This window comes from Phaseolus vulgaris, chromosome 11 (genome assembly GCF_051622355.1).
Source record: "Phaseolus vulgaris cultivar YP4 chromosome 11, ASM5162235v1, whole genome shotgun sequence".
Taxonomy (NCBI): Eukaryota; Viridiplantae; Streptophyta; class Magnoliopsida; order Fabales; family Fabaceae; genus Phaseolus; species Phaseolus vulgaris.
In genome coordinates this window covers 49240839-49267081 of record NC_143508.1, presented here as the reverse complement: position 1 = coordinate 49267081, position 26243 = coordinate 49240839, and the positions used below count along the sequence as shown (strand labels likewise).

General features: G+C 27.6%; 2 protein-coding genes across 2 annotated transcripts; one reads left to right on the top strand and one right to left on the bottom strand.

The window, feature by feature from the left end:
- Positions 1 to 4069: 4069 nt before the first annotated feature.
- On the bottom strand, positions 4070 to 4761 carry LOC137832639 (Calcium-binding EF-hand family protein). Its single transcript, XM_068640922.2, has one exon. It carries the CDS (start codon positions 4669 to 4671, stop codon positions 4258 to 4260), a length of 414 nt encoding a protein of 137 aa, XP_068497023.2. The 5' UTR covers positions 4672 to 4761; the 3' UTR covers positions 4070 to 4257.
- A 7003-nt stretch (positions 4762 to 11764) lies between these two features.
- On the top strand, positions 11765 to 13544 carry LOC137827958 (non-specific lipid transfer protein GPI-anchored 14). The gene is made up of 3 exons (XM_068634347.2): positions 11765 to 12218; positions 12899 to 13000; positions 13233 to 13544. The coding sequence occupies exons 1-3, from the start codon at positions 11879 to 11881 to the stop codon at positions 13376 to 13378; spliced, it is 588 nt and encodes a 195-aa protein (XP_068490448.2). The 5' UTR covers positions 11765 to 11878; the 3' UTR covers positions 13379 to 13544.
- Positions 13545 to 26243: the final 12699 nt, after the last annotated feature.

Genomic DNA, 26243 nt, shown 5'->3' with positions numbered 1-26243 from the left:
TGTTTGTGCTTAATTCTCCCATTGGCTTCTCAACAATGCAGTTGAAGTTTACTTCCTTTTATGGTGAGAAAATACATACAAAATGTGTACAACTTTCTTTGAGCTTTGACAAATTGAAACACATATTTTGGTAACTAAATATTGTGATTACTACACTCAATACCCTTTGTAATGTTATATCTATGGCAGTTATCTGGATGTTTCTTCTTTACTGCATTTGGAAGGGAACTTGTAAAATGATAAATATGGATGTTCAACCTTTATATAATAAAGTGTTTTGGAATAGTAATTAGTTATTTGTAATGCGTATGAGTTGTAGTGGAACCCTGTGATACTTGTATCGTTTTTATTTCTTTGGTCTCTTTGATAGATTTTAGAAATAATTATGTTTGCATCACCCCACTTGGCCATTAAAATGCAAGGCTTATGTTTAACATCTGGAAAGTAGTCGTTAAAGCTGACCCAACTAGAGCAAGAGCTTCTGCGAGCAAGGCAGCAGGTAGGGTGCAATTATTCCTTGGAGTTAGTTTATGTTTTCCTTTTTATTGAAAACTTTGCCAACCTATGCTCATATTCAATTTAAATTCAAACTTAAATCTCTTGTTTATTTTCCTCGAATGAGTCTTTATATCAAGTTAAGGTGATCAAGCGCATTCAATGAGTGGAAATGGTATCCCTATTTCTAAAATATGTTATTCATTCTACAAGTTTTAATATCAAAATGTCCATAATTTGTGTCTTATGTTGTACCAAACTATTTCAGGAATATTTAAATTTCTCATTTGTTACATGAGATAATCTGTAACTATGTTTTTTTACATGGGCCATGGCATTTGACATAGATTAGGAAAGGTGGGTGGAAGAGCAAAATCGAAAAATTAATGAGCTAAGAGCAACTATAAATTCTCACGCAACTATAAATTCGCACATTATGATGAGATATTTAAGCTAAAGGGCAATGCAACTAAGGTTGATGTCTTCCATTTTTTTGTCTGGCATGTGGAAAACACTAGCTGAGAGGTGTTTCCTATGGCTTGGTGGTTTTCGGTCATCTGAATTCCCTTAGGTGAGCTTATGGTGACCCTTTAGTTTATTGTTCTAATGGTTTGTTGAAAGATATTATGGTTTTTCCTAGCACTAGTTTTTCATTGTAAATTATTAAACTATTGGAAAGAGAGAGACATTGAGTTAGGCCCGTGTACTTCTAAGACAACATGGATACTTGATTTTTATTGAGAAAATGAAATCAATACAATAAACATAAGAGATTTGATTTCCTCTAACAATAAAGAAATGATAAGAAAATAAATAAAAACAATTCTAATAATACATATATAATCTAGAAATTTTTTTATTATATAGGATATGTTGTTTATTTCTATAATTATAATAGTAACATATAGATAAAAATCTCCTATTTTTTTTTGGATAATTATAAGATACCGAACTTGTTTTAACCTCACAGTTTTGTAAAAGAGAATACATGCATAAAGAGAATATGATGTAACCAGATGTCAATGAGGTCAGCTTGGGTTACCCGGGAGGCATATAACCCTCCAACTTCATGCACAAAGAATGGGAAGGCTTAAAGAATTGGAGGTTGGTTCAAGTATCTACTTTAGAGGGTATAACCCCTCAATCTAAAGTGCAAAGAGCAAAGAGGCTTGAAGAATTAAAGGTTGACTTATTTGGACCAGGTATAGACATATAATTTACATTCAATTTGTATTTATCTTATTTTATTTATAAACTTGATAATATTTTAAAAAGTTTGTACATTTTGTTTAATTGTTCCAAGATGGACGTCTAGATAATATTGATACCGGACATGAGAAAGATTTATGATCGATTGAAGAAATGTAGAAATTTTTTAGAGATTTCCTAACTCTAATTAGTTATAATGATTACATCTTCTACAATTTTGGTATACAATGGAATATGCAACTTGCACATTTGAAATATTAATATTATATACATTTTCTTATATTATAAATGTGGTCTAAATGTAAAATTATATATATGGTCTAAATGTGCAATTACGTTCTAAAGCAGATTGAAAATGTTATCTATTGCATAATTTTATAAATTAAGATGTATTTCATAATTTTTCACGTTAAAAAAGTGTTGTCTAAAAAGACAAACAACAAGTAAATAAGCATTGTCTAAACATTATGGGAAATGAAAATGAGTTGCTTAAAAAACAGACAATATGTAAATAAGTGTTGCCTAAAAAAACATACATGTAAATAAGTGTTGCCTAAAAAGACAGACAACACATAAATAAGTGGTGTCTTTACCAATAACAACATTTAAAAAAATGTTGCCTAAACAATAGGCAACACTGAAAATGCGTTGCCTAAACATCATGAGAAAAACGTTGCTTAAATTTTTTTCCAAAAAACGTTATCTATTCTACCATTATAAGGTAACTTATGCAAAAAAGTGTTGCCTAAACTTACGCCCATGACTGCATATTCCACACCTGAAAAAGCGTTGTCAAAGCGTTGCGTAAAGTTAAGGCAACACTTTTCCTACTTTAGGCAACGCTTTTAGGTGTTGTCTAATGTAAAAAATGGCGTAGTGAATACTACATAGTACCGCGTGCAATGTGGGAGTGAATCTTGTACATTAATGAGGATGGATTCCATCTAGACCATTGATTTTGAGGTGACTCTCTACTCAATGCTCTGCATCGTTGTGTAGAAGCCTAATGACGAACAATACTGGAGTAAAATGAGTTGTTCACTGTAGGAGTGAATCATGTGTGCAAAAATAAATTTGATCTGGACCATTTGTTTTTTAGGTAGTGCTCTCATCAATTTTTGCGTCAATGTGTAGAAGGCTAACAATGCACAATATTACGACATAATACCTTGTATAATGTGAGAGTGGATCTTTGTGCATTAATATAGGAGTTTGCACATTTATTTGCAAAAGGATGACAATGAACAATATCAGAGCACAATGATAAGTGAAGTTTACGAATGAAGTATATAATAACAAGAGAAACAAAAATTACAATTTTTATTTATTTGAAAAGAGAATACCTATAGAAAATAACGAAATGACACGTCTTACATTCACCTTTAACCATTCCACGTCTTCATATAACACTTTTCCTGATAAATAAGTGAAACATCTTCTCATTTCATACTTTGATAAAGATATTAACATTTTTTCACGACTTCTTTTCCAATGCCATGTGATTGCATTTGATACATTACATCAATATCAAATTTACTAGATTCATTATTAATAATTTTATCATTATCAAACTTTCTTTTAACATTGACAAATTTTAATATTTAATCATTTGATTTATAAGTCATAAATTATTTATATATAGCATTAATAATTCTAATCAATTTGTTAACATCTCTCCTATTTTAGAAATATTTCCATCAATAATAGTTTAATTTTTTTATGATTTGATATTATGATTTTGTTATAATTGTATTATGATATAAAAGTAGATGATTTGGAAGTGAAGGAAGTCAATCATCTTCCTAAGATTTTGTATATCTATATTTTATTGTTTTGCATTTTAAAATCCTATTTGATATTTGCAATATTTAGATAATATATAGATACTGAACATATATCATCCAAAATTTTGAGGTGTTGGGGAAAGAATTTTTTTTAAAAAATTGAAGTAAAAAAAAGTTTGTAAGAGAAAGAAATTGCTAAAATAAAATTAGAGAAAACATTCAAGAGAGGAAAGAATAAAGTATGGTATTTTAAAAAAAAAAAAAAAGCGGCTAAGCTTAATAAATATTTCTACTATTTTAACTTTATTTAATTATATTTTCTCTAAAAGATCTCATTGTTAATTAATTTTTTATTTTTGATTACACTAATTGCTTTCTGTGTTTACTTTTAAAATTGGTCTTCGATTTTTATATTTCTAAAATCATAAATTCAATAACTTTAAAAATGATGTGATTGTAATCATTTTCATATCTAAATTTAATATTTATTAACGGTGTTTAAATTAAATCCATATGATATATAATATTGATATCTTTAAATTTAATATTTAATAACGATTTTATATCATCACAAGAATTGATTAAAAAAAACTAAATTCCTTTTTTATTCACTCTCACCTCTCAGCATAAACCATTTATTAAAAAAGAAAACCAAAGTCAACACACGAAGGCCTACGGTCAAACACAGTTACGAAATCTAGAAAACGCCGCCGTTTCCATTGCCGTCTCTGTCCACGTGTTGGAAGCTAGGAAACGTCACCGTTTCCATTCAGATCTTGGAAGCTTCGAGATCCGCGGCTTTCTGGAGGAGACTATTGGGGTCGTCTTCGAGGACCATGCGGATAGGGAAGGAGCCGAGGCCGTCGGCGATGGCGAGCATGATCTTCTTCATCTCCTCTCGGAACTCGTGGCGGTCCACGGCATCGCTCCGGTCGCCGTCGAACTTGTCGAAGATGGAGTCGTAGAACGTCGCGAGCTTCTCCGGCGGAGTGGCCACGTCGATGCCGAAGTGCGTCTCGATGAGTCGCATGGACTCGAACGCCGTGCGAAGCTCCGACCGCGACAGGACGCCGTCTTTGTTGAGGTCCAGCGCCGTGAACTGCTCGTCCACGCTCTTCGTGAACGCGGCGCCGTCGTTGACGAAGTCGCGCACGGTGGTGCCGTCGATTATCACCACGCCCATTCTGATTTCTCTCACTTTCTTACTCAATGTTTGTTACTCCTCTTTCCAACAGCGAACTATTTAATACAATATTTTATAAATTTTATTTTATTATAAGTGGATTCTATTTTATTATATTATTTTTTATAAATTTTGCTCTAAAAAATGTTTTATCAAATTTATATTTTTATACTTTAAAAATTATTTGGACTATCATGCTAAAATTATTTATTTTTTTACTTTTAAAATACCTGAATTTTATATTTTAATGCATTTTTTGTGTTAAAATTCTAATTATGAATATTATGATTAAAAATGTTCCAATTAATATTTTGTTGCAATTGGAAACCGTTGGGAAACTGTGACCATTCGATTCTGCGTCGTCAGCACTTGATTTTTTATGAAAATCTATGGACTCAGTTTGAGTAAGGAAGATTGTGAAATTTTTGTACGGACAGGTGTTTTAGTAACAAAAAAAAAAATATTTTTAAATAAAGACCTTCTTTATAAGTATTTCTGATAAAAAAAAACTTTTTTTTATAAGTTAATAATAGTGTAAGTAGTATTTATAGTATTCTTCTATATAAGTATCAATATAATTTCTTTTCACCAAGTATAATGTTATAAGTTCTTGATAAAGAAAATAAATATTACTTTTAGAGATATTTTACCTTTTATGAGAGATGATTTATCATTACCATATCATTACCTTTTAAAGATATTATTCAAAATATAATGATTAATTTTTTTATAAAAAATGGTGAAAATAATAATAAAAATATAAAATAAATTATTAAAAGTAATATGAGGTGGTCTCTTGGATAAAAAAACTAAAGGTACTTTTTCAACAACTTCCTGACACAAAGAACATTTTAACTTTGGTTCAGCTCTCTATCATGTTCGATGTGCACTTTTAACATGTGTTGGTACAAAAGATTATGCTACCTAGAGAAATGAGTATTGTCAATGATGAAGGATGTTGTGTACAAAAGAACAGTAATTAAAGTTGTATGAAGTACATTTAATGCAACATCCATATTCAAACTTATTAGATGTAAAAAGGACATTCAAGTTTGAAGTTTCTTAACAACTAGAAATAGTCTTTCAACAATATATTCTTCAGTTCCTAAATAAAGCCAACTTTCAAGAAGAAGAAGAAGATAAGAGATCACTCGTACATAAAGCAAAAACTCTGCCACATCTCTCAATTCGAAAATGCTTCAAAGAAAACACTATGAGTATTCATGTAAGTAACTAGGAGAGAGTTCTTAAAATTGTTTTCACCAATAGATGCAATTCCTTCCTAAAGAGCAAGACTTATGATCTGATCATAATCTCACGTAAATTTCATATCTTAGCCAAAAGTCGGTATTGAGAAAGAATACTCAGTTGAGTCGCGAGTAGCTTGGGAAAGAATACCCAATTGAGCTAAGAGTAGTTTGCAAAATAATACTCAATTGAACAAGGAGTGACGGGAAAAAAAATACTCAATGGAATCAATCAAGAGTGACTGGAAGCCAAAAAAATACTAGTTAAGTTAAGAGTGATTTGTGGAAAGAATACTCAATGACTTATATAGGAGTGGCAACAAGTTCAAATAATACTCAAAGGATTAGCCAAGAGAGGCTACAAGCCCAAAGATACTCGAAAGTGTACTTCCCAACATTAGTTTACTTAGTGAAATCAATTTATGATTGAGAACTATATGTAGTTTGTTGCGACAGACAAACTAGTATAAAATGTTTTTGTGTATTTTCTCTTTTCATTGTCTCCATTATATTGCATGTTATTATCATTTGTACTAATTGAAGAAGGAAAATTCCTTTCGAAAATACATGTTTAAAATACATTAGTCAATTAATTCAATTAAGATAAAAAGTTGCGTTTGTCATACTCCATTAGATGCAAAGCCTATGACTGATTAATTGACATACAAAACTATCATATGAATAATCATCATAATATGATATTTATTAAAAGATTTTAAATTAATTAAAACACAATTCAACTCTTTCTTCTTGTATTTTTTTTTATATTTTTCATAGTTGGTATCAGAGTTTGCCTATAAAGGAACTTTGAGCACTTGATAACAGCTAAAGGAAAAGATCCAACACTACAAGCATGGAATATCATATGTAATTAAACTACACAATGAGGTACAATTCAATCCTAACTCATCTTGTTTTGAAACATATTCAGACTCATCATATTCATGGTTTGATGAAGATGATCTATCATGTAGTGATCTTCTTAATAACTACAATAAGATCTTTAAGCAGTATTTTAGTTTAAGACAAAAAATTCAAAGATTGAAAGACTCATTCAATCTAGCTACATCTAATAAGAAGATGTCATGTCTTGAACAAACCAATGCTTATAATATTTTGAAATTTAAAAATATAGAGGAAAGGGTGCATGTTATTATGTGCATGACTTTTAAAATTTGGTAGAGACCTTAGAAACTGTAAATGTTCTCACCTTAAATGTTATGCCTACATCAGACGAGTCTGGTTTAGATTATGACATAAGAGGCTGAATGCAAGCTCATGAACTTTTCAAGGTTGCTTTCCCTCATAGTGGTAAATCTTTACACAAAAAGTTTTAGACAAAAACAAAAGAGACAATTATTCAAAACTAACAACAAAGGACCTAAAAAAGTATGGATACCAAAAGAGTTTGTGATTTCTTTTGTAGGGGAAACAAACAAAAGGATAAAGATAGTTGGAGATCTACATATAAAAGAAGGAAGATCATCTTAAGATCTTTCACTCTGAATATAGATGATCAAGGCTCATAAGCACAAACGGTCTAAATTGATAAAAGAAACGTCTAAAAAATACTTGAGGTTATTCTAACACAAGCTCCGATCCCATGTCGGACGTAGAGTTAGAAAATCCATGCCTCATGGAAGAAGTTGAAAATGGGAAAATATCTTAATTTATCACACCTTGACATGTTCCTCACCATGATGGATGGTAAATCTATAGAGGATGTTATTGGAATACTTAAAGTTTGCCTAAATTCGTACTATAGCATATTTGTTTTATCGTTAAACTTTGTATAAGGAAACTTTTGATTTTATCTTTCTACGTGTCTTTATTGTTGTAAATATTTTCTAGAAACAATTTAAAAGTAATAATTCTCATTAAAACAATTGAGCAATATCATAATCATATACAATTAATTCAAAATCTTAATTTGAAAACCTTCTATAACAGAACCTTATTGATAACTTAAATTCAAAAACTTTCTTGGTCTATATTAATTATTGATCTTGTAGGGGATTCAAACGTCGAAGGATTCGCCTCGTCAAACTCTATCTTCCACCTCCGCAACCGTGACAAGTGCAAGAACGCTCTAAGAACTCCACGAGAACTCCAAGCAAATCTGTAAAACACACCAAACGGTGCCTCTAGCGGCCGGTGGCACTCCGACGCTCAAGTCAGCCTTACAAAACCACCAAAGAACTAAGAACTTGTCTCTCTGCGAGACTCGTGTGCACTCTGTGATTCACTCTCTTTTTGCTGTGTGTGTGTAACTGGTAACTTGCAAGAATGAACATTACCTCCCTTTGCATTAGCGCGGAATGCCCTTTATATACTCTGTTGCGCGCCTAAGTTATCCGTGCATGAAGTAACTTAGCGCGTTTCTTCCACTAGGTGGCTCGTGCAACCTCAGTGTGAATACCAAGTGTGGCTTAGCTAAGCACACGCACCAGGCATTACCTATTGTGTGAACGATCACCCCTGCTTTGCACCATGCACGTTATGGGTTAAGAGAGCACCAATCACCGACTGGCTTACTAGCTCTCTTGGGCCACTCTCGTGCACGACACTACAAAACACATAACTTCTCCTTTCTCTAATACTTTGCCACGCCAAGCTCGTATGCAACGCTCTCCCAGGGGACCTTCGTTTCCAGCTTAACTGCGTGTAACACGAAAACCCGATGATCATCGCTCACACCAGATGACCGATCGATGCACCATAGTGCCACGCCTTCTGCTTCCAGGCGCTTATCTAGGCATTGATCGCGCATCCTCTCTGACCACTGCCCCCTGATCACCGATCACCACCCTGGGTGACTTTCTCAATGACTCATCTGCTTCCCTAGCCCACGTGTTCCGCTAAGAACGGTCCACGTGGCTATCTGTTGCTGATGTCACTGACTACCGATGACCAACCGGATCAATTATAAACGTTGAAGTGTGTCAAACTGTAACTAGGATTTTAATTTTTAAAATGTATCTCGAAATTGTATCAAATCTATTATCAAATATGTCTCTACTTTTCAAAAACTTTCTTGTTTAAGACTACATTTTCAAAAACCTTCTATCTTTATATAATTTTAGAATGTTGACGCATATCCAACTCTTAAACAAGGTTTCTTCCATTTGGAAGATATATTTCATTAATATAGAATTAAGAATACGAATAAATCTTGTTTTCGAACACCTCTATCCACATTTGAAATACAAAAACTTTATAGATTAGTTAATAAAAATGTTGAAGCATTTTCTAAATCAAAACGATTTATTAAAATCATTATAGGCTTCACAAATGATTAAGGAACAAATAGAAAGCATTTTTGGATCATGAATATTGAGTTTAGAAACTCTCTCACATGATAGATTGTCTATCACATAGAAGAAGAATAAATTGTCTAATGTGTTAATGTCTTTGAGATCGTCTAACACATTTTTTCTTTGAGAATGTCTAGCAGGTTGAGCACCACAAAGACTATCTAGCAAGTCTAATATGAAGAAATCATCTAACATGTTTAACATAGTAAGATTGTCTAGCACGTATGCACAATGAGATTATCTAACATGTTAATATTGTAGTCTGTTTATTAGGTTAAACTTGATACATGCACATCAATGAACTTTGTTATATCTTTAACACATCTTATAATGCTTTTTTATCATCACAATTCATACACTCTCTCATCATGAGACCGTCTAGTAGATATTAGATCGTCTAGTAGTGAGTAGACCATCTAGCGTCTTAACAATACTAGAATCTTAAAGTAAACACATGTATTGTATTTACTCCACTCAGTCAATGCTTGCAATATACTTGTTAAACTTCTTATTCAATTGTCTTGGAATTATTTCATATCGTATAAGGACATGTTTAACTCACAAATAAAGTGTTTATTGTCTTCTACCTCTAATCTTTTTAGTTGCTTAATGTAGATGGTCTCTTCTAAGTCCACATGCAAAATGTTGTCTTAACATCCATTTGTTCAAACCCAAGATTAAGTACAACAACCATGGATAACAACATTTGAAAGAATTTGTGTTTCATCACTAGAGATAATACATCATTGAAATTAATTCCTTCCCTTCGAAGCAAAACCTATAGCTACTAATCTCACCATGAATTTTTCGTATTAGTTATTGAAATTACTTCCTTGCATTTGAAAAATCATTTACAATTTACTAGTCCTGAATCGATTGGTCGATGAACCAAAGTTTAGGTATTGTTCAAACAAAGAGAACTTATATCCTTGGTCACAGTGTCTAGTTATTAAGTTTTCTTACTGGTTAAAGCATACCATACACTGAAGGGTTCATCACCTACAAAAGCTATAAAGATAAAATATCATTTCAAATTAGTAAATATCACAAACATGTAGATATCATAAGACATATTTAACAAAATTGTAAGAATGTCTACTTTTGAATGAAAATTAACTCACACCTCCAAAAATAATTTTGACACACACTAACTTTTATGCTTATTTTGACGCAGAAGTTGCAAAACTAAAAATCATCTTTCAATAAAGAATGATTTAATTTCAAAAACTCTTTTGCTTAAATTTTTTTTATGGTATCTTTCTTTATCTTAAAATAGTCAACAATGATAAAAAAAAAGTTATCTCATTACCTCCAAAAGAAATGAAGTCTTAAATTATCTCAACGTCATCTTCCAATATTGAGAGAAATAAAAACAATCTTTTTAAAGCATACTTTCATTTCATACTTCAAACACTCGTATGCTTTTAAATATAAAAGATTTGAATCTTCTTTTGAATGAGTAGAAGACATTTTTCTCTATAGCCTAAAAATGAAAGAAGAGAAGGGTTGTAATAATGAATATGAAATCACCAAAAGGAGAATATGATATCATGTTTTGTTGCCACTTGTCATCCACGCATGCCACTAGAAGCCACTATAGTTTCTATTCATCATTTGCCATAGTGGGTTGTTGAAGTGACCCACTAAGTTAATACACTTTTGTGGTTTTGTTCACACCATTTTTTCTTGCTTTTACACATTAAAAGGAACATTAATTTATAACTAGCATTTCTTATTCTTTGTTGTTTGTCCCAATCTTAATCATAATGCTAATCTTATCTTAACATAATGTATTTTCATTACATTTTAATTTATTACACAAACCACACATAATAAAAATTTTCATTATTTTTAACATATTACTTCTTATTTATATTTCTCTTGAGCTTATAATAACAAACAAAAGAAGCTAGAAGCGGCTCAATGATAACAATTAATTTTATAAAATAAGTTCATACATTATTTTTTCTTGACATGACAAAAAAATCAGGGCAACAATGATTATGAAATGGAGGAATTCAATTACTTTGTCTTCAAATTGTTTACAATTTTTTAATTTTTTTTAAAGATAATGTTAACCATCTCTACCATACTGATTAAGAAATTAAAAGTGAATTTCTTGGATGTATAAAGATAAGCTTTCTGTTTTATAGTTTTTTAAATAATTAGTTCTCATAATTTCTAATGACTTTTTTTTTTCTCTTTTTAATATTTGACTAGTTAGGATGCTGGCTAGTAAAATTTCTTTCAATTGGCTCTTTAAATTAAAAAATATATATATTCTTGACTTTATTTTTAACTTCAAATTATCAGGGTCAATTTATTTTTTAAAAAAAATTTAATCAAAAATATATAATATGTAATAAAAAAACAATTTAGAAATATATTTAAAAATCTACATATAGTTAGACAAACTGAATAATCAAATCATATAAAAAGCAAAACCCCATTTTAGTAAAGTTCCAGAAAGTACTCAAGCACCACTTCAAATCATATATATATATATATATATATATATATATATGTTTTATTATGTTTATATACATATACTTTCACCAACAACATATTGCTTTCTGAATATTTAAGCACTTTTGCATTCTCTTACATTCACTAAAGACTTTCTGATCTCTCTCAACAGTCTACAAAATGTCCTACCAGAAGAGAAAAGCCATGGCAGAGTTGTTGTTGGCAGCAACAATGGTGGTTGGCATTGCAATGGGAGATTCAACGAAGGAGAAAGAGGAATGCACACAGCAATTGGTAGGGCTAGCAACATGTTTGCCCTATGTTGGAGGTCAAGCACATGCTCCTACTCCAGATTGCTGCAGTGGTCTGAAGGAACTGCTGAAGAACAACAAAAAGTGTTTGTGTGTGATTATCAAAGATCGCAATGATCCTGACTTGAGTGGTTTGCAGATTAATGTCACTTTGGCTTTGAACCTTCCCACTGCTTGCAATTCCCCTGTCAATGTTTCCAAGTGCCCTGGTAACATTCTATCTGTAAAACCCTAAATTATTGTGTTTTAAGAGACATCTCAGTTTCTAACAATTCAAATTTCATCAGGTTAGATATTATTACAAAATTTGACATCTCAGATAGACTAACAGTTCAAATTTCATCAGGTTAGATATTATTATAAAATCTCTCAGATAGACTAACGGTTCAAATTTCATCAGGTTAGATATTATTATAAAATATGATATCTCAGTTAGATTAACAGTTCAAATTTCATCAAGTTAGATATTATTATAAAATCTGACATCTCAGTTAAACTATTAGTTCAAATTTCATCAAGTTAGATATTATTATAAAATCTTATTTCTCAGTTAGACAAACATCTTAAACCATATAGAATATAGTATAGAAAAAAACAAATATAAACATAGACACAAGATCAAACCAATGCAAAAAGAAAAAATTGCAAAGAAAACTTTATAGAATAATATTCTTATCTTTTAACTTATATAAAATCTATTTTATTTTTCTCTACTTATATTCTTTCACTAAGAAATGCATGTTAAAATAATATTGTATTTGGGAACTAAATTGGTGATTTTATTAATGTGTGTAGTAACTATCTTTAAATAAAGGAAGCAAAGGGCTAGTTTCACACTTCTTTATCAAATTAAAAACTTGATCTAATAGTAAAGTTTCAATGGAAGCAGAACTCTTGCACATGGATCCCAAATCACAAGAGGCTCAAGTTTTTTATCAATTGGAGAAAGGCTCTACCAAAAATGGCACAAGTCCTGCACCAAGTTCTTCAGGTAATGAAATTGACTTCAAACTTTGGTTGCTAGTTAAACAAGAACATGTTTAAATAAACTTCTTTATAAATTAAATTAATTTGTATGCAGATTAAAAAATAAATAAAGAAGTATTTTTTGCAAATTAACTTATTTTTAAGTTTTAAGAAAAAAAATATCTAAAAATATTTTAGAAGAAATTTGTCCAAATAGTAATGGTTTTTTAATAAATGGAAGTGTGATTATGATGCAGCTGCAGTTGGAGCAAATACTTCAAGCAACCAGACAACCAGTACCCCACAGAAGAATGATGCATTCTGCAAAGAAAATAGATTTTTTAGGTTAAATGTTTTGCTTATTGGGCTTCAAGTTTGGGCTTTAACTGGGCTTTTGTGCTGAATTTTTTCACTTTGACACTTCCATTTCTCTCCCTTTGTGTACCACTCATGTTATTACTTACTATAAAAATATGCCAAGTATGGTGTAATTGTTTTTCTCTCCAAATTATTGTAAAAGTTGTGATAAAAAATATGGAAGATATGAAATTCATGTTAATGAAACTAAATAGGTGTGTGTGTATATTCTTTTTTTTCTTATGTTTATGGTTATCCTTAACTAAATCCTTTAATGACTTAAAACATGTTTTAATAAGTTTCTTTATAAACATTTCTAAAAAATGAAATGAAATTAGTTTGTTTTTCTCCATATAATTTACAACAAAATTAATTTAAACTCATGGATAAATTATTTTTAATTTTTTTCTTTTTCATAAATGTTTCTTAAAAGTTTATCTAAAGACAAAAACCATTGTAATTGATGTGAGAGTCTTTCTATTGAAATCAAGAATATTTAACAGAATATTTTGTCTAATGTATTAAGATTATATCACTTGAAATACATTCTCGAAATAGTTAATGCAATCGTTATTAGAAAAAATACTTTATATATTTGGTCTCTTTTGTGTATAACAATGTTATTGTTTGAATGTACTTAAAAATCTTATGATTTATGAGTTGATGTGAATAATAAAATATGAATTTCTTCGTTTCTTAATAACTTAAAGTATTCAAAGTAAAATCATGACGAAATGATGGCACACAAAGAATTTAGATCATTGACCAGTAATCCTAGTACAATCAAAATTGTTTTGGGAAAGTTTTAAAAGTAAGAATATCAAGAGCTTATGTTTATGTATCTTTTGCATATCAACAGCTTTATTTTTGTGACCATATAGTTGTAATTTAAAGTATGTTGGTGAGATCCATAAATATATTTTTTCTCTTACTTTTATAATTTTTATTTTTTTTAGTTTAAACTTTAGATTTTCTGGATATTTATAGTAAAAAAACTATTGAAAAATTGTTTATTTCATAACGAAAAAAATACTGGTGAGGACCTATTCCAATAGTTTCCTTACTATAAGCATTCAGGAGGTCTAAAATTTGGACTAGAAACAAAAATCAATTTTACATTATAGCATAGAAACGAAAAACATATTTAATCATTTTTGCTCTAAAGATAATTTATTCTCTATTTTTCCTAAGGATTTAGTCATCAATCTTGGTGGAGTCAGTTGAGAAGAGTAATCCTCTAAACTTATTCTACTATATACTGAATTTATGTTTTGTTTGGATAACTTGTATTAGGCCCTTCAATCTTAAAGCTTATTCAGACTGAGAGGGTAAAATTCTAGAAGTTGCTTCGAAAGCAAAAAATTAAGGTAAGGAAACTAACTTTAACTTTCAATAGTATCCTAGGCTAAAAGATTTGAATGTGGAAGGGACGTGATCCCAAGTTTCAATTTCTCTTGTATGGTTGTTATTTGATAAAATTGTTTGATTTTATATTGTGTGGACATGTATAAATATTATATTTTGATACTTTGAAATTTAAATATTGTTTTTGATGTTGGAAAAATTCTTGAATGGTATGAAGTTTTAAATGTTATGTGATTGAATGATATGTATTATATATGAATGATGAAAATTGTATGAAATTGGTGTCATACATTATCTACATTTGGGATAATGTATGAGTTGTTGTTTGATGACATTAAAGTATGAAAAGTTTATGTTTAACATAGATCCTCTAGCTTCACTGATGATCTAAGTCATATAGACTAAGATATCAGGTGGTGAGAAGCGGAGAGAGAGTTCATACGCACTGGGTCCCGCTGTAGACACTCGGTATTGTATGTTTGAACTTACATTGATCTTTTCTCTTGGATTCGCTAGTTATCTTTGGATCAGATGTTAGTCTCTAGTAGGGGCATACTTAATGAGTCTTCCAGAGGATGATGGATTCATGTCTATTCAGTGTGATTGAAATGAAAATCAAAGTGTTATGGATTGAAATGAAATCCAATGATTATGATTGAAAATAAATCTACGTGTGGTCTATATGAACAATATAATTAGTATTGAAATTATATATGACATCATTTAAAAAAATGTTTATAAATGATTAGTCTGAATGGTTCTTTTTGCATGAATTAAGTTTGTTATGGAACTTCTTTTCATTAGCTTATCCTTGCTTTTCTTATTGTGTTGTGAACTGCGATGATTGTACTATGTACACAGATGATCATATATGTGTCGGAGGTTCTGGGGGGCTTTAGGATGTTCTTTTGAACCTTATTTTGACAATATTTGTATTTCTAGAAGTCCTAATCATGTATTAGAAATTTTTTGAAAAACTCTAAGCTTTTATATAAACATGTAGTATTTGTATTGTAATAATTAGATGTATTTTTGGAGTGTTACAATTTCAATGAGTTTTTTTAAAAATATTTTTAATTTATACACAAATATTTTTCAATTCTACAAGCTTGTTTAGAAAATTGGTTAAATGAAATATAAACATTTTCATATTCTTAATAAATAACTATAAGTAAAAAATGTTAAATGTTAAGATAAATCATAACAAATTAAGTAGATAGGTATCCTAAAAACTAATATAAATCTTATATATAGTGAATGGAAAGTTTCAAATTGGTAAGAAAAATCTTAAACTTGTTTGAGATTTTTTTTTGTTATTTTTATTTTAATTTATTTAAATATATTCATTTCAAAAGTGGTTTTGAAGTTTTTTTTTTCTTAAATCAACCTAAGAAATTTTATTATAATCATTGAGTTTTTCTTATTTAAAATTAATAACAACATTTTCATATTCAACTTAGTAATGACAATATTTTCAAAATCAAGAATTACTAAATTTGTCTAGTTGTTCACTAATTGCTTTTTTATTATTCATTTTTGTACGAGTACAACACTTGTGAAAATACAAAGTCATTAAGGACTTGGTCACGTACAAACTTTCAAGTTTCGTCCATAGTTCTGATGCAGTCTTATCCTTCAATATTTGCATTAATACCTTGTTTTCGAGACTAATGAGCTTTTTCCAACTATGCTTTCACGTCTTTCTCAACCACAGTTACATCAAGTTTGGATTCACCTTCCAAAGCTTCAAGGAGACCATGTTGAATCAAAAGAGCACATATCTTTAATCATCATCACCTAAAATCATTCAAGTTAGTGAATTTCTCAATCTCATACTTTGTAAAAGTCATAATGATTGAGTTTCCTTGCTCCACGCTCATAGCACTAGTTTTTCATAAAATAGTTCAAAAATTCACCAGATCATTCACCACACAAACGAATAAAAGATGATAAAGAATAATTTGTATGAATAGTTAGATGGTTAAATAGAAAGAGTAAATGAAGAATCACATAGAGAAATTTAACGTGGTTCAATTAAAGTGTTAATTAACATCAGTCTACATCCACAGTTAGTAGTTTATTAATAGAAAATATTACAACTCAAGGTTTCTCTCACAATAAATTGTCAACTCTGTCTTTTTACGACAATTCATACAATATCCTATTTGTATAGAAAAATAACTATAAAAAACAACTTTTGTAAATCATGCCTAAATGATTGGAAAAGATACGTGAATAATGTTTCACTTTTGAGCTCAAAACGTCAAACCAAACGAAGTCTGATAATAGATCATGAAGTTATAATTGATGTGTGATAGATAGTCTAATACTCTTTGTTGCTCTGAAGATAGATGTACTAAGAAAAAGATAGATAGTTTGATCAAAATAGATGATCATGCACCATTAGACATTCTTGAACTACCAAACGGTCTTGTACTATAAAACATTATTGAATTATTAGACAATATACTACATGAGATAATCTAGGATGTTTAATCAAGATTTTACTGAATTAATCTTCACAATACTTTTGAAAATTTTCTTGGATCAATCAATTTAGAACGTTTGAGTATAGAAACTAAAGAAAGAAATATATCAGAGACTAAAGAATAAAAGACAAGGATGAGAAGAAAGATACAAGAACTTTTATACTAGTTCAATTTTACCAAAAAGATTCAGCTTCAGAAAAAATATTTTAGTTTGAACAAAATTTTGCTAGCTTAAGCGAAAATCTTGCCAAATAAAAGTTTGAGTTGCAATGCTATTTTTTATTAAGCGAAAATATCAGTGAATCAACCTCTGTAGTAGAACAAACCTATTTTGAAGGTTTTATCCAAAATCAATTTAATAAATACAACTCTCAAATACAATAATATAACATAAAAATGATAATACACAACAAATTCCATTCATTTAAACTATAAAAAATCATGTTCAACAACACATAATCTTACATAAAATTCTCAAAATATTGTGACCAAATCATCTTCATATCCAAATCATTTGTCCGAAGATTCTATCAAAACATAAATAACTTCTCTTACCTATATCTCCTTATTTTAAAGAAAGCTTCAACTCAAGCGAAGAAACTACTCAAAATCTAAAAATTTAAAACAAAATATACAAACATAACCAAATTTTAGTATGAGTTTAACCAAGTTAAGAGTATCACTTTTCTCCATTAATCTTGCCAATTTAATAAATAAAGTATGAACGTTCTCATATTAATAAATAAAGATAAGTAGGCAAATGTGGTTATAATATTATTGATGCCAATGATTATTACATTTTCTTACTTATTAGAAGAGTCTTTGTCAGTTGTAATTGACAAACTTAAAAGATTGATGGGGATAAAAAAAATAATATTAACAATGTCATAATGTATTCTCAAAAATCAATCTTTGAATATTATTAAATTTAAAATAATTTAAAAAATATATAAAAAAATATTTTAGATGTCAACAACAATTATTTCTATGCGTATTGTAATTTCTTTTATACAAATTTATCACCAACTGTCATAGAATTGAAAAGTTAAGATAATCATAAAAAATTTAAGTAAATTGATCTGAACTAGATAGATGTCCTAAAAAAATAATATAAATTTCATATACTATTTATTTATGAAGGGAAAGTCCCAAATTGATAGAAAAAAAAAACACTAAACTTTTAGAGATTCTTTTGTTAATTTTATTTCAATTTATTTAAATATTTTAGTTTCAAATGTGTTTTTGAAGTATTATCCTCATCATAGACTTTTTTTTTTCTTTAACCAACCTAAGAATCTTTTTTATACTCATTTAATAACTTTTTTTTTTCATTTAAGGGTATGTTATCTTGATTTTATTTATATGGTGAAATATATGAGAAGACTTTATTAGTTTAATATGTAAATATCTATTTTCTTCACTTATTTTTAAGACATGTTCGGTATTACTATGCAAATTGATATCTCAGTTACGTTGATACCTCAAGTAACAACAATCTGTCATCACATGAAAAAAGTATTATTAAAAAAATAAAAAATAAAAATATCGAAAAACTAGACTAAAACCTATATGTTAATAAAAACGCTACATAGGTAAACTATACCTATTCATAAAGAATTCTAAGACTTACAAATTTTTAATTTTTTAATCTATAAAATTTAAGACAAATTTATAATAATTTATATTATACTAATTATTCAATTAATATGAATTAACAATTAGTTAAAATTTATAAAATAATGAACAATTAATAATGAATAGTTGAACCAATAACAACAACTTCAATTGCTTTACTTTTACCCACACTTTGGCCATAAGTAACCTATCAATGGCCACTCCATCATTGAATGCAAGTATGTTACCCCTTCATCATGTGGTGTTGATCAACTTACTCACAACTTCATTTAGGTCATTCAATTTTCCACCCACTTATTTCTATTGTTGAAATTAATGTCTCCATTTTATTATTTAACAGTCAAATTAAAAAAAAAAAATATGTTTTGACAATTATTAAATCAGTTCTTAGTACACAATTTTTTTATTTGGATACTAAAAGTGTTTCTCTTTCCTAATACTCTTAGTATTCAATTACTTTGTTTTGTTAAGCACAATTCATAATGTCACTAACATTAATGATAATTAAACCATAATATTCTTAATTAAAAGAGAAAGATCATATTAACAAATAATTATTATCTTTTATTTTGAATTGACTGTAATTTTAATATTTAAAAAAATTTCAAATTCACTAACACTACCAGAAAATCATTGAATATAAATCAATTTTAGAAACTAAAAATAATTAGTTATTATATAGTGACTAAAGTAGACATCATTTTAGAGTCTAAAATAATTTTTTTTGTTTCTAAATTAGTTTCAATTATTGTTAAATAGTTTCTAAATTGGTATTTAATTAGTTACCAAGGTTTTAACTACCAATTATTTATATTCTAAATTTGGTAGCAAAAATCTTGATAGCTAATTAGATACCAATTTAAAAACTATTTAATAATAATAGAAACTAATTTAGAAATCAATTTTTTAGTTTTTAAAATGATCTCTAATTTAGTTTCTTGTAATATTTTAAATTGTTTTTCAATAAATTACATTAATGTATATGTTTGCAACAAATAAAAATGTATTTATTGAGAGTGTGAAGTTATTTTAATAAAATGATTTAATAATGAAGTATTTATTGTTATTTTTAATTCTTGTAAAAAAACTTAAATCCATAAATATTTTGGAATGGAAACGGTAGAGAAGAAAGAGAAATAAATAACGGATTATTGTGATTAAACTTAAAATAAATAAGAAAATTAATTAATAAAAAATACTTATTTAAAATTAAATATATTTTTTATTTAAAAAACTGAAAATTTATTAAACAAACAGCAGAAAAAAAATTATAATTTTTCTTACAAAAGCTAATACAATCATCTACAACTTTTTATGTTCATCCCAAAGTTCAATTGTTTATTATGTAGGGAAAATATATTTTTTTACTTTAATTTTGACAATTTGATATTTTCTTGTTAAAATATCATAACTTGAGTTCTACATATTTTTTTTTTAGTTAAACCAATGTCATTAGTTAAAATAATGCATAAATAGGTCATAATTCTTAAAGGTAAAATATATTCTCCAACTTCTATTCCACCAACATTCAAAGCCACACCTGTATAGATAAACAACCTCTTTTGCAATTTCTCTTTGTTGGATACATTACACTATCACTATAAAAAAAATTATTAAATAAAAACTAATTTTATAAAAAAAAATAATTAGTTGTTATATTGAGTAAATTAAAAATTATTTTAAGACTAAAAAAATTTGATTTCTAAATTAATTTCTATTATTGTTAAATAGTTTTTAAATTAGTATCTAATTAACTACCAAGATTTTTTTACAAAATTTAGAATCTAAATAATTGGTAGTTAAAATCTTGGTAACTAATTAAATACCAATTTATAAACTATTTAAAAATAATATAAATTAATTTAGAAATAAAAAAGTTTTATAATTTCTAAAATATCTCTACTTTAGTCAATATAACAACTAATTATTTTTTTATCTTTAAAATTGATTTTAATTTAATAATTTTGTGGTAGGAAATACATATATAGAGTGCGTGTTAAAATTATTATTACAAACTTATAACTTTATTTTTAATATAAACATATATCTCGATACTAACTTTTAAACCCTAAAATTCTAATGTGCAGAATATACAATAACCTCGTAACCAACCCACAAACATAAGTTACATAATAAATCAATAATCAAATCAAAATTAATTTATATTACAAGTCATTACTTTGATTGCTCATAAAACTTAAATTTTTATTAGACATTCTCACTCTCTATCTTACCTAGAGTGATGATATGTAACACTTGATATACAAATCAATAATCTAAGAGTGTTATTTTCTTATCACATATTGCTTCTCCTAAAATTTCTATTAAGAATAAATTTTGAATAAATATATAATGAAAAAGAAAAATACTTAACTCCTATTTATAAACTCATAAATAACCTAGATTTAAAATTAAAAAATCAAACTCAAACTTAGTGCAAATTGAATTCTCCTCTCCATAAATCTAACCTTATTTTATTTTATAAAACAATTTTATTTTATTCTTAAAAGCTCAATTAAATAGTTTCAATTAAGTTAAATAAATTACTATATTATATTATTTAAAAAAAAATACGTTACAACACTAGCAAGAATAATATGTGTTTTAAATAAGAGGTACTTAAGTTTCCATATTAGGTGAGACATGTTATTAATATTTGGGTATATTTGAGGTTTTTCTTAGCAATTTCTATGGTTTCCCAAATTATTTTGCTATACATGTTATTGTATTAAATGCATGAACTTGGAGTAACAAATGAATCTTTGAATCTTTTGAACAAAGATGTATTTCTGGTATAGATTATTGTTTCTGACATGAGTTTGAAATGTGGGTCCACATGCCTATTCAAAGTACCTAAGACTTTGAATCTTAAAATCTAAATATATATTCTAAATTTTTAATTCAAATTAAAGACAATACATAATAAATATTAATTAAAGAAATTAACTAACCTAATATCATTCTTTACTATTCGAATATTATCATTTATTAATTTTACTCTTCAAACTATTACTCTTTTTAGTTTAATATGTAACTTTATATTGTTCAATTCTTTAATAATAATAATATTGAGTATTATACTAATAATTAGTCAAAACTTTATTTTTTAAAACTACTTGATTCAAAATATAATTCATAAAAATAATGATTTTATAAATCAGGGGTTAAAGTTAAAGTTAAAATTATTATTATTTTTTATTTTAATTGTAAATTAAATATATTAATTCAAACACTACTAGAAATTATTAAATATAAACAATTTTAGAGACAAAAAATTATTTGTTTCAAAGTGAATAAATTAGATATTATTTTAGAGACTAAAAAAATTATTGGTATCTAAATTAGTTTTTATTATTGATAAATAATTTTAAAATTTGTATCTAATTAGTTACCTAAGTTTTAACTAGCAATTATTTAGATTCTAAAGTTGGTATCTAATTAGATACTAATTTATAAATTATTTACCAATAATAGAAATTAATTTAGATACCAATAATTTTTTTAGTCTCTTAAACAGTATCTAATTTTGTCAATATAGCAACTAATTATTTTTTGTCTCCAAAATTAATTTCTATGTAATGATTTTCTTGTAGTTAAATTTAAAATAATATTTAAAAATACAAATAATAGATAATTTTATATATATATATATATATTAAGTCATATTAAGCTTTACATTGAAAAATAATTAAAATGGGATAAATATTGCACAAATTTAATAATATTAAAAAGTTACTTCAACCGACAATCATAAAACATTATAATTTTTTATTTAAATTATCAATTATTTGAATTCTAAATTTGGTTGCTCATGACTACAATTATAAAGTTATTATTTTTATTTCTTTGCCTTACTTTTTGTATTTAATATTTTTCCTTCTTCATCTCCATCTTCAACAAGTACCTTCTTATCCTTATTTATATATAAAAAAAAACTCTGAAGAGGTTGTTGAGAAGAAGTGTTATAACAACCTAATTAGGGAGTATGTCACTCGTCATAGGCTAGTTGCATAACAATATGAGATATTTTAAATATTTATATAAATATGGGAAATTTATACCCATACATTATTTGAAAGTAACTTTCGAAAAGTTCCAACAAGAGTTTTTATTTTCTAGTTTGTTGCATATCATAAAAAAAATAAATGCTTCCCTTGTTTGAATTATCATCACAAGGATCAATCGTGAAAGATTTTGGAAAGTATTATTTGATTATGTTACAATGTTTTAATTCTTGAAGATGTAGGAAATTTGAAACAATTGTCATACTTTGTTGTTATGCATTGGAAGTGTTCCAAGATAATGAAGTCAAGTTTTTTCGTGAGAAATACATTCTTAAGAGGTGGACAAGAAAAGGTTATTGTATCATTATACATATTTTTTGGACGAGTTGAAATGATCTTAAACTTTCAAACACGTGGAAGAGTATAAAAAATTGGTATTTAAAATTCTTACAATGACATACGATGTATCTTCCAATAAAGAATATTGTGACATAGTCAAAGAAGTATAGAAGTCGTTTGCAAGAAAATAAAACATCACTTACAATAATAAAACATTGACAGGAACAATAATAATACTCTTACATCAATGGTTAATGATGGTACACAACTTAAGGGAACAAGTAATGACTTAGCATTAAGAGGAACAAGCCAACACAACACAACATAAAAGTTATGTGGAGTTATAACTAAAGAAGAAAAGAAATGTCACAACTAATTTCAATTACAAGTCATTTCTCAAGTATATATTTTTATGCATATATTAATGATTTATTGTGTGCTATTATAACTAATATGAATGAATAGTGAATATTTCACTACAGAAAAAATATCATGAAATAGAAATCAATTTTTAGAGATAAAAAATAATTAATTGATATAGTAACTAAATTAGAGACTGTTTTAGTAACTAAAAAAAATTGGTTTCTAAATTAGTTTTTATTATTGTTAAATGATTTCTAAATTAGTGTCTAATTAGCAATCAAGATTATTGCTACCAAATTTAGAATCTAAATTGGCTTAATTTTTTTTTTATTTAAGCGAGCTTTCTTAAAATATTTAGGAAAGTAAATGTAAAAATAAGCTTAGTACATTTAGTCCTTTTGATCTGTTATAAAATAAATATTAATTTTAATGCAATACTTAATCACATATAATGTTCTTGCTCTTTATATTTAGTGAGTATTGGTAAATTTGATTAAAACAAAGTGTTTAATAAACTTGTTGGGACAAATTTATTAAGAAACACCTTTAAAAAAGAAAAAATGGTTAAAATTAGTTTACTCAAAAACTATTTTTATAAACTTTCTGAATATAATATGTTTAGATAAACTTCTTCATAAGAAGTATCAACAAAGAAAAATGAAATACATTTTCTTATAATTTAAAACTAATTTATAGACAAATTAAAAATGGAAATTACAAAAAACTACAAGAAAGAGATTCCACAAATGAGATTATATGTAAGTTGATTTCAATTTATGAATAAGCTCATTTATTTATTTATTTTCTTACTTTTCTCTTCTAGGGTTTTTTGAAGAAGTTTGTTCAAACATATCTAAATTATTTTATTTTAAATTTGTGAAGAAGTAAATTTTCTCTTTCCCATTTTCTTTATTTGTTTTATAAGTGCTCACACAAGGTGAGTTAGTGTGAAGAAACCAGAGAAACAGAAAACTACATATTAAGGTTATTACAAACATTAACCCTATATAATAACAGCATGCACTAATTCACATGCATCCATTGGAGTGTGTAGCAGCCACATCTGCAACTGCTGCCATTGCAGAACCAAGAAAGTTGTCTGTGATTGCCATTGCAGAAGCATGACCAAAGAAAGTCTTCTGTCATGTTGAAACAAATTTGGAATCTGTTCGGTGCCGAATCAATCTCCATTGCAGGTGTAACACTTGGCATCCATGCATACTTTTTAGGGTTTATCTACTGCAATGAAAAAATGACATTGGAGGTAAGTAAAAAGTGAAACAAAAGTGTCTATTTTCTAGAACTTTGAAATGGTCCTTGCTGAGGAATCTGTTTATAACTGAGCCAATGCATGTTGATTTCCACACTTCGAGATGCATCAGATGTGTCGTGTTCTTGTGATGTCAACTTTATATGATGATTCCATGCTGAATGCATTGGGAACAAGAATGATGACATGGAAGCAAAAATACTAGGGTTTTCTACATTTTTTTAGTGCATGATTTTAAAATATTAGGTTTAGTTTCTTTTTGTTGCTCTTAAAGTATGATGATGATAAAATAATTTTAAGAGTACATTTTGCAAGGTTTCTTCCCAAACTCTTATAAAAAAAATAAAATTGTTTAAAGTTACAAATATAGAGCATTAATTAGAGATTGAATGATTTTGAGGTAAGATTGTATGTTGAAGTACAAGTTGATGGGATTTTGAGTCAAAGTGATAAATTCTGATTTATATCAGTATGAAACAGTATAAAAATGTCTTGTTGATAAGAAGTAGAATCTGGATTTTTAGATAAATAAGTATAAAAATATTTTGTGTAAATTTTGTTCAACTCTATTGGTGAAAGAAAAACATTTTGACAGTATGTTTTGTGTAAAAGTAGTTTTAAATTTTGTTTGTTCAAGTTTATCAAACTTTTATTTGTCATAATTTTTTTGAAAAGCCTAATTACACTATTCAACTTTCTTTTCTTATGTATTTTGCTTCTTTTCACAAATTCATTAAGAAAATAAAATATTTTGTCTTCATTAGTTATTTGATTACACAAATTAAGATACTAGGTGATGAGAAGTTGAATGAAGTTCTAAACACTTGATATAAAAAATACAAGAAAACACTCTGATATGGGAAATTGAAGTAGATGTTTACGAACGGTGATTCTGATGGATTATGTATTAGTATCTGTTGGGATTAATATGAGTGTTATAGAAGATGTCAAAGTTGACAAATTACTTTGAACAATTAACAATTAAGATGCACTTGAAGATTACTGTATTATTGGATAAAAGTGATTCAAGTGTAATTTGTTATATTTGTTCTCTAGAATGAGGATGTTTGAAAATTTATAAGATACAAATGTGTGTATTTCTATTTTGTTGAGACCCTGAACGATCTGTTATGTCCCTAGACGATTTGTTGAACCATTACACGGTCTAATACCAAAATATTATATGTGGAGTTTATGTTATTTTGTTTTGACAATAACAAAAACTATCGGAAAAGCTAAATCTAGTTCACATAACATGCATTTGATTTGTTGAGATCTTGGATGATCTAAGATCCTATAACAAAAACAACTTGAATGGTTTATTTGGTTCTAGCAATATTTGGTATGTGGTAAAATATTTGAGCGTATAAAGTTTTGTTCATGCTAAACAGTCTAATGAACGTCGACTAACACAAATTTTTTTATTTCTAAGTACATATATCTACT

What these genes read in the sequence shown, in the direction of transcription:
- LOC137827958 (XM_068634347.2), top strand. Translation starts at nt 11,879, where the DNA reads ATGTCCTACCAGAAGAGAAAAGCCATGGCAGAGTTGTTGTTGGCAGCA. An exon ending in CAATGTTTCCAAGTGCCCTG is followed by an intron (nt 12,219 to 12,898) that starts GTAACATTCTAT and finishes CAATGGAAGCAG; the next exon opens with AACTCTTGCACATGGATCCC. An exon ending in TCCTGCACCAAGTTCTTCAG is followed by an intron (nt 13,001 to 13,232) that starts GTAATGAAATTG and finishes ATTATGATGCAG; the next exon opens with CTGCAGTTGGAGCAAATACT.
- LOC137832639 (XM_068640922.2), bottom strand. Translation starts at nt 4,671, where the DNA reads ATGGGCGTGGTGATAATCGACGGCACCACCGTGCGCGACTTCGTCAAC.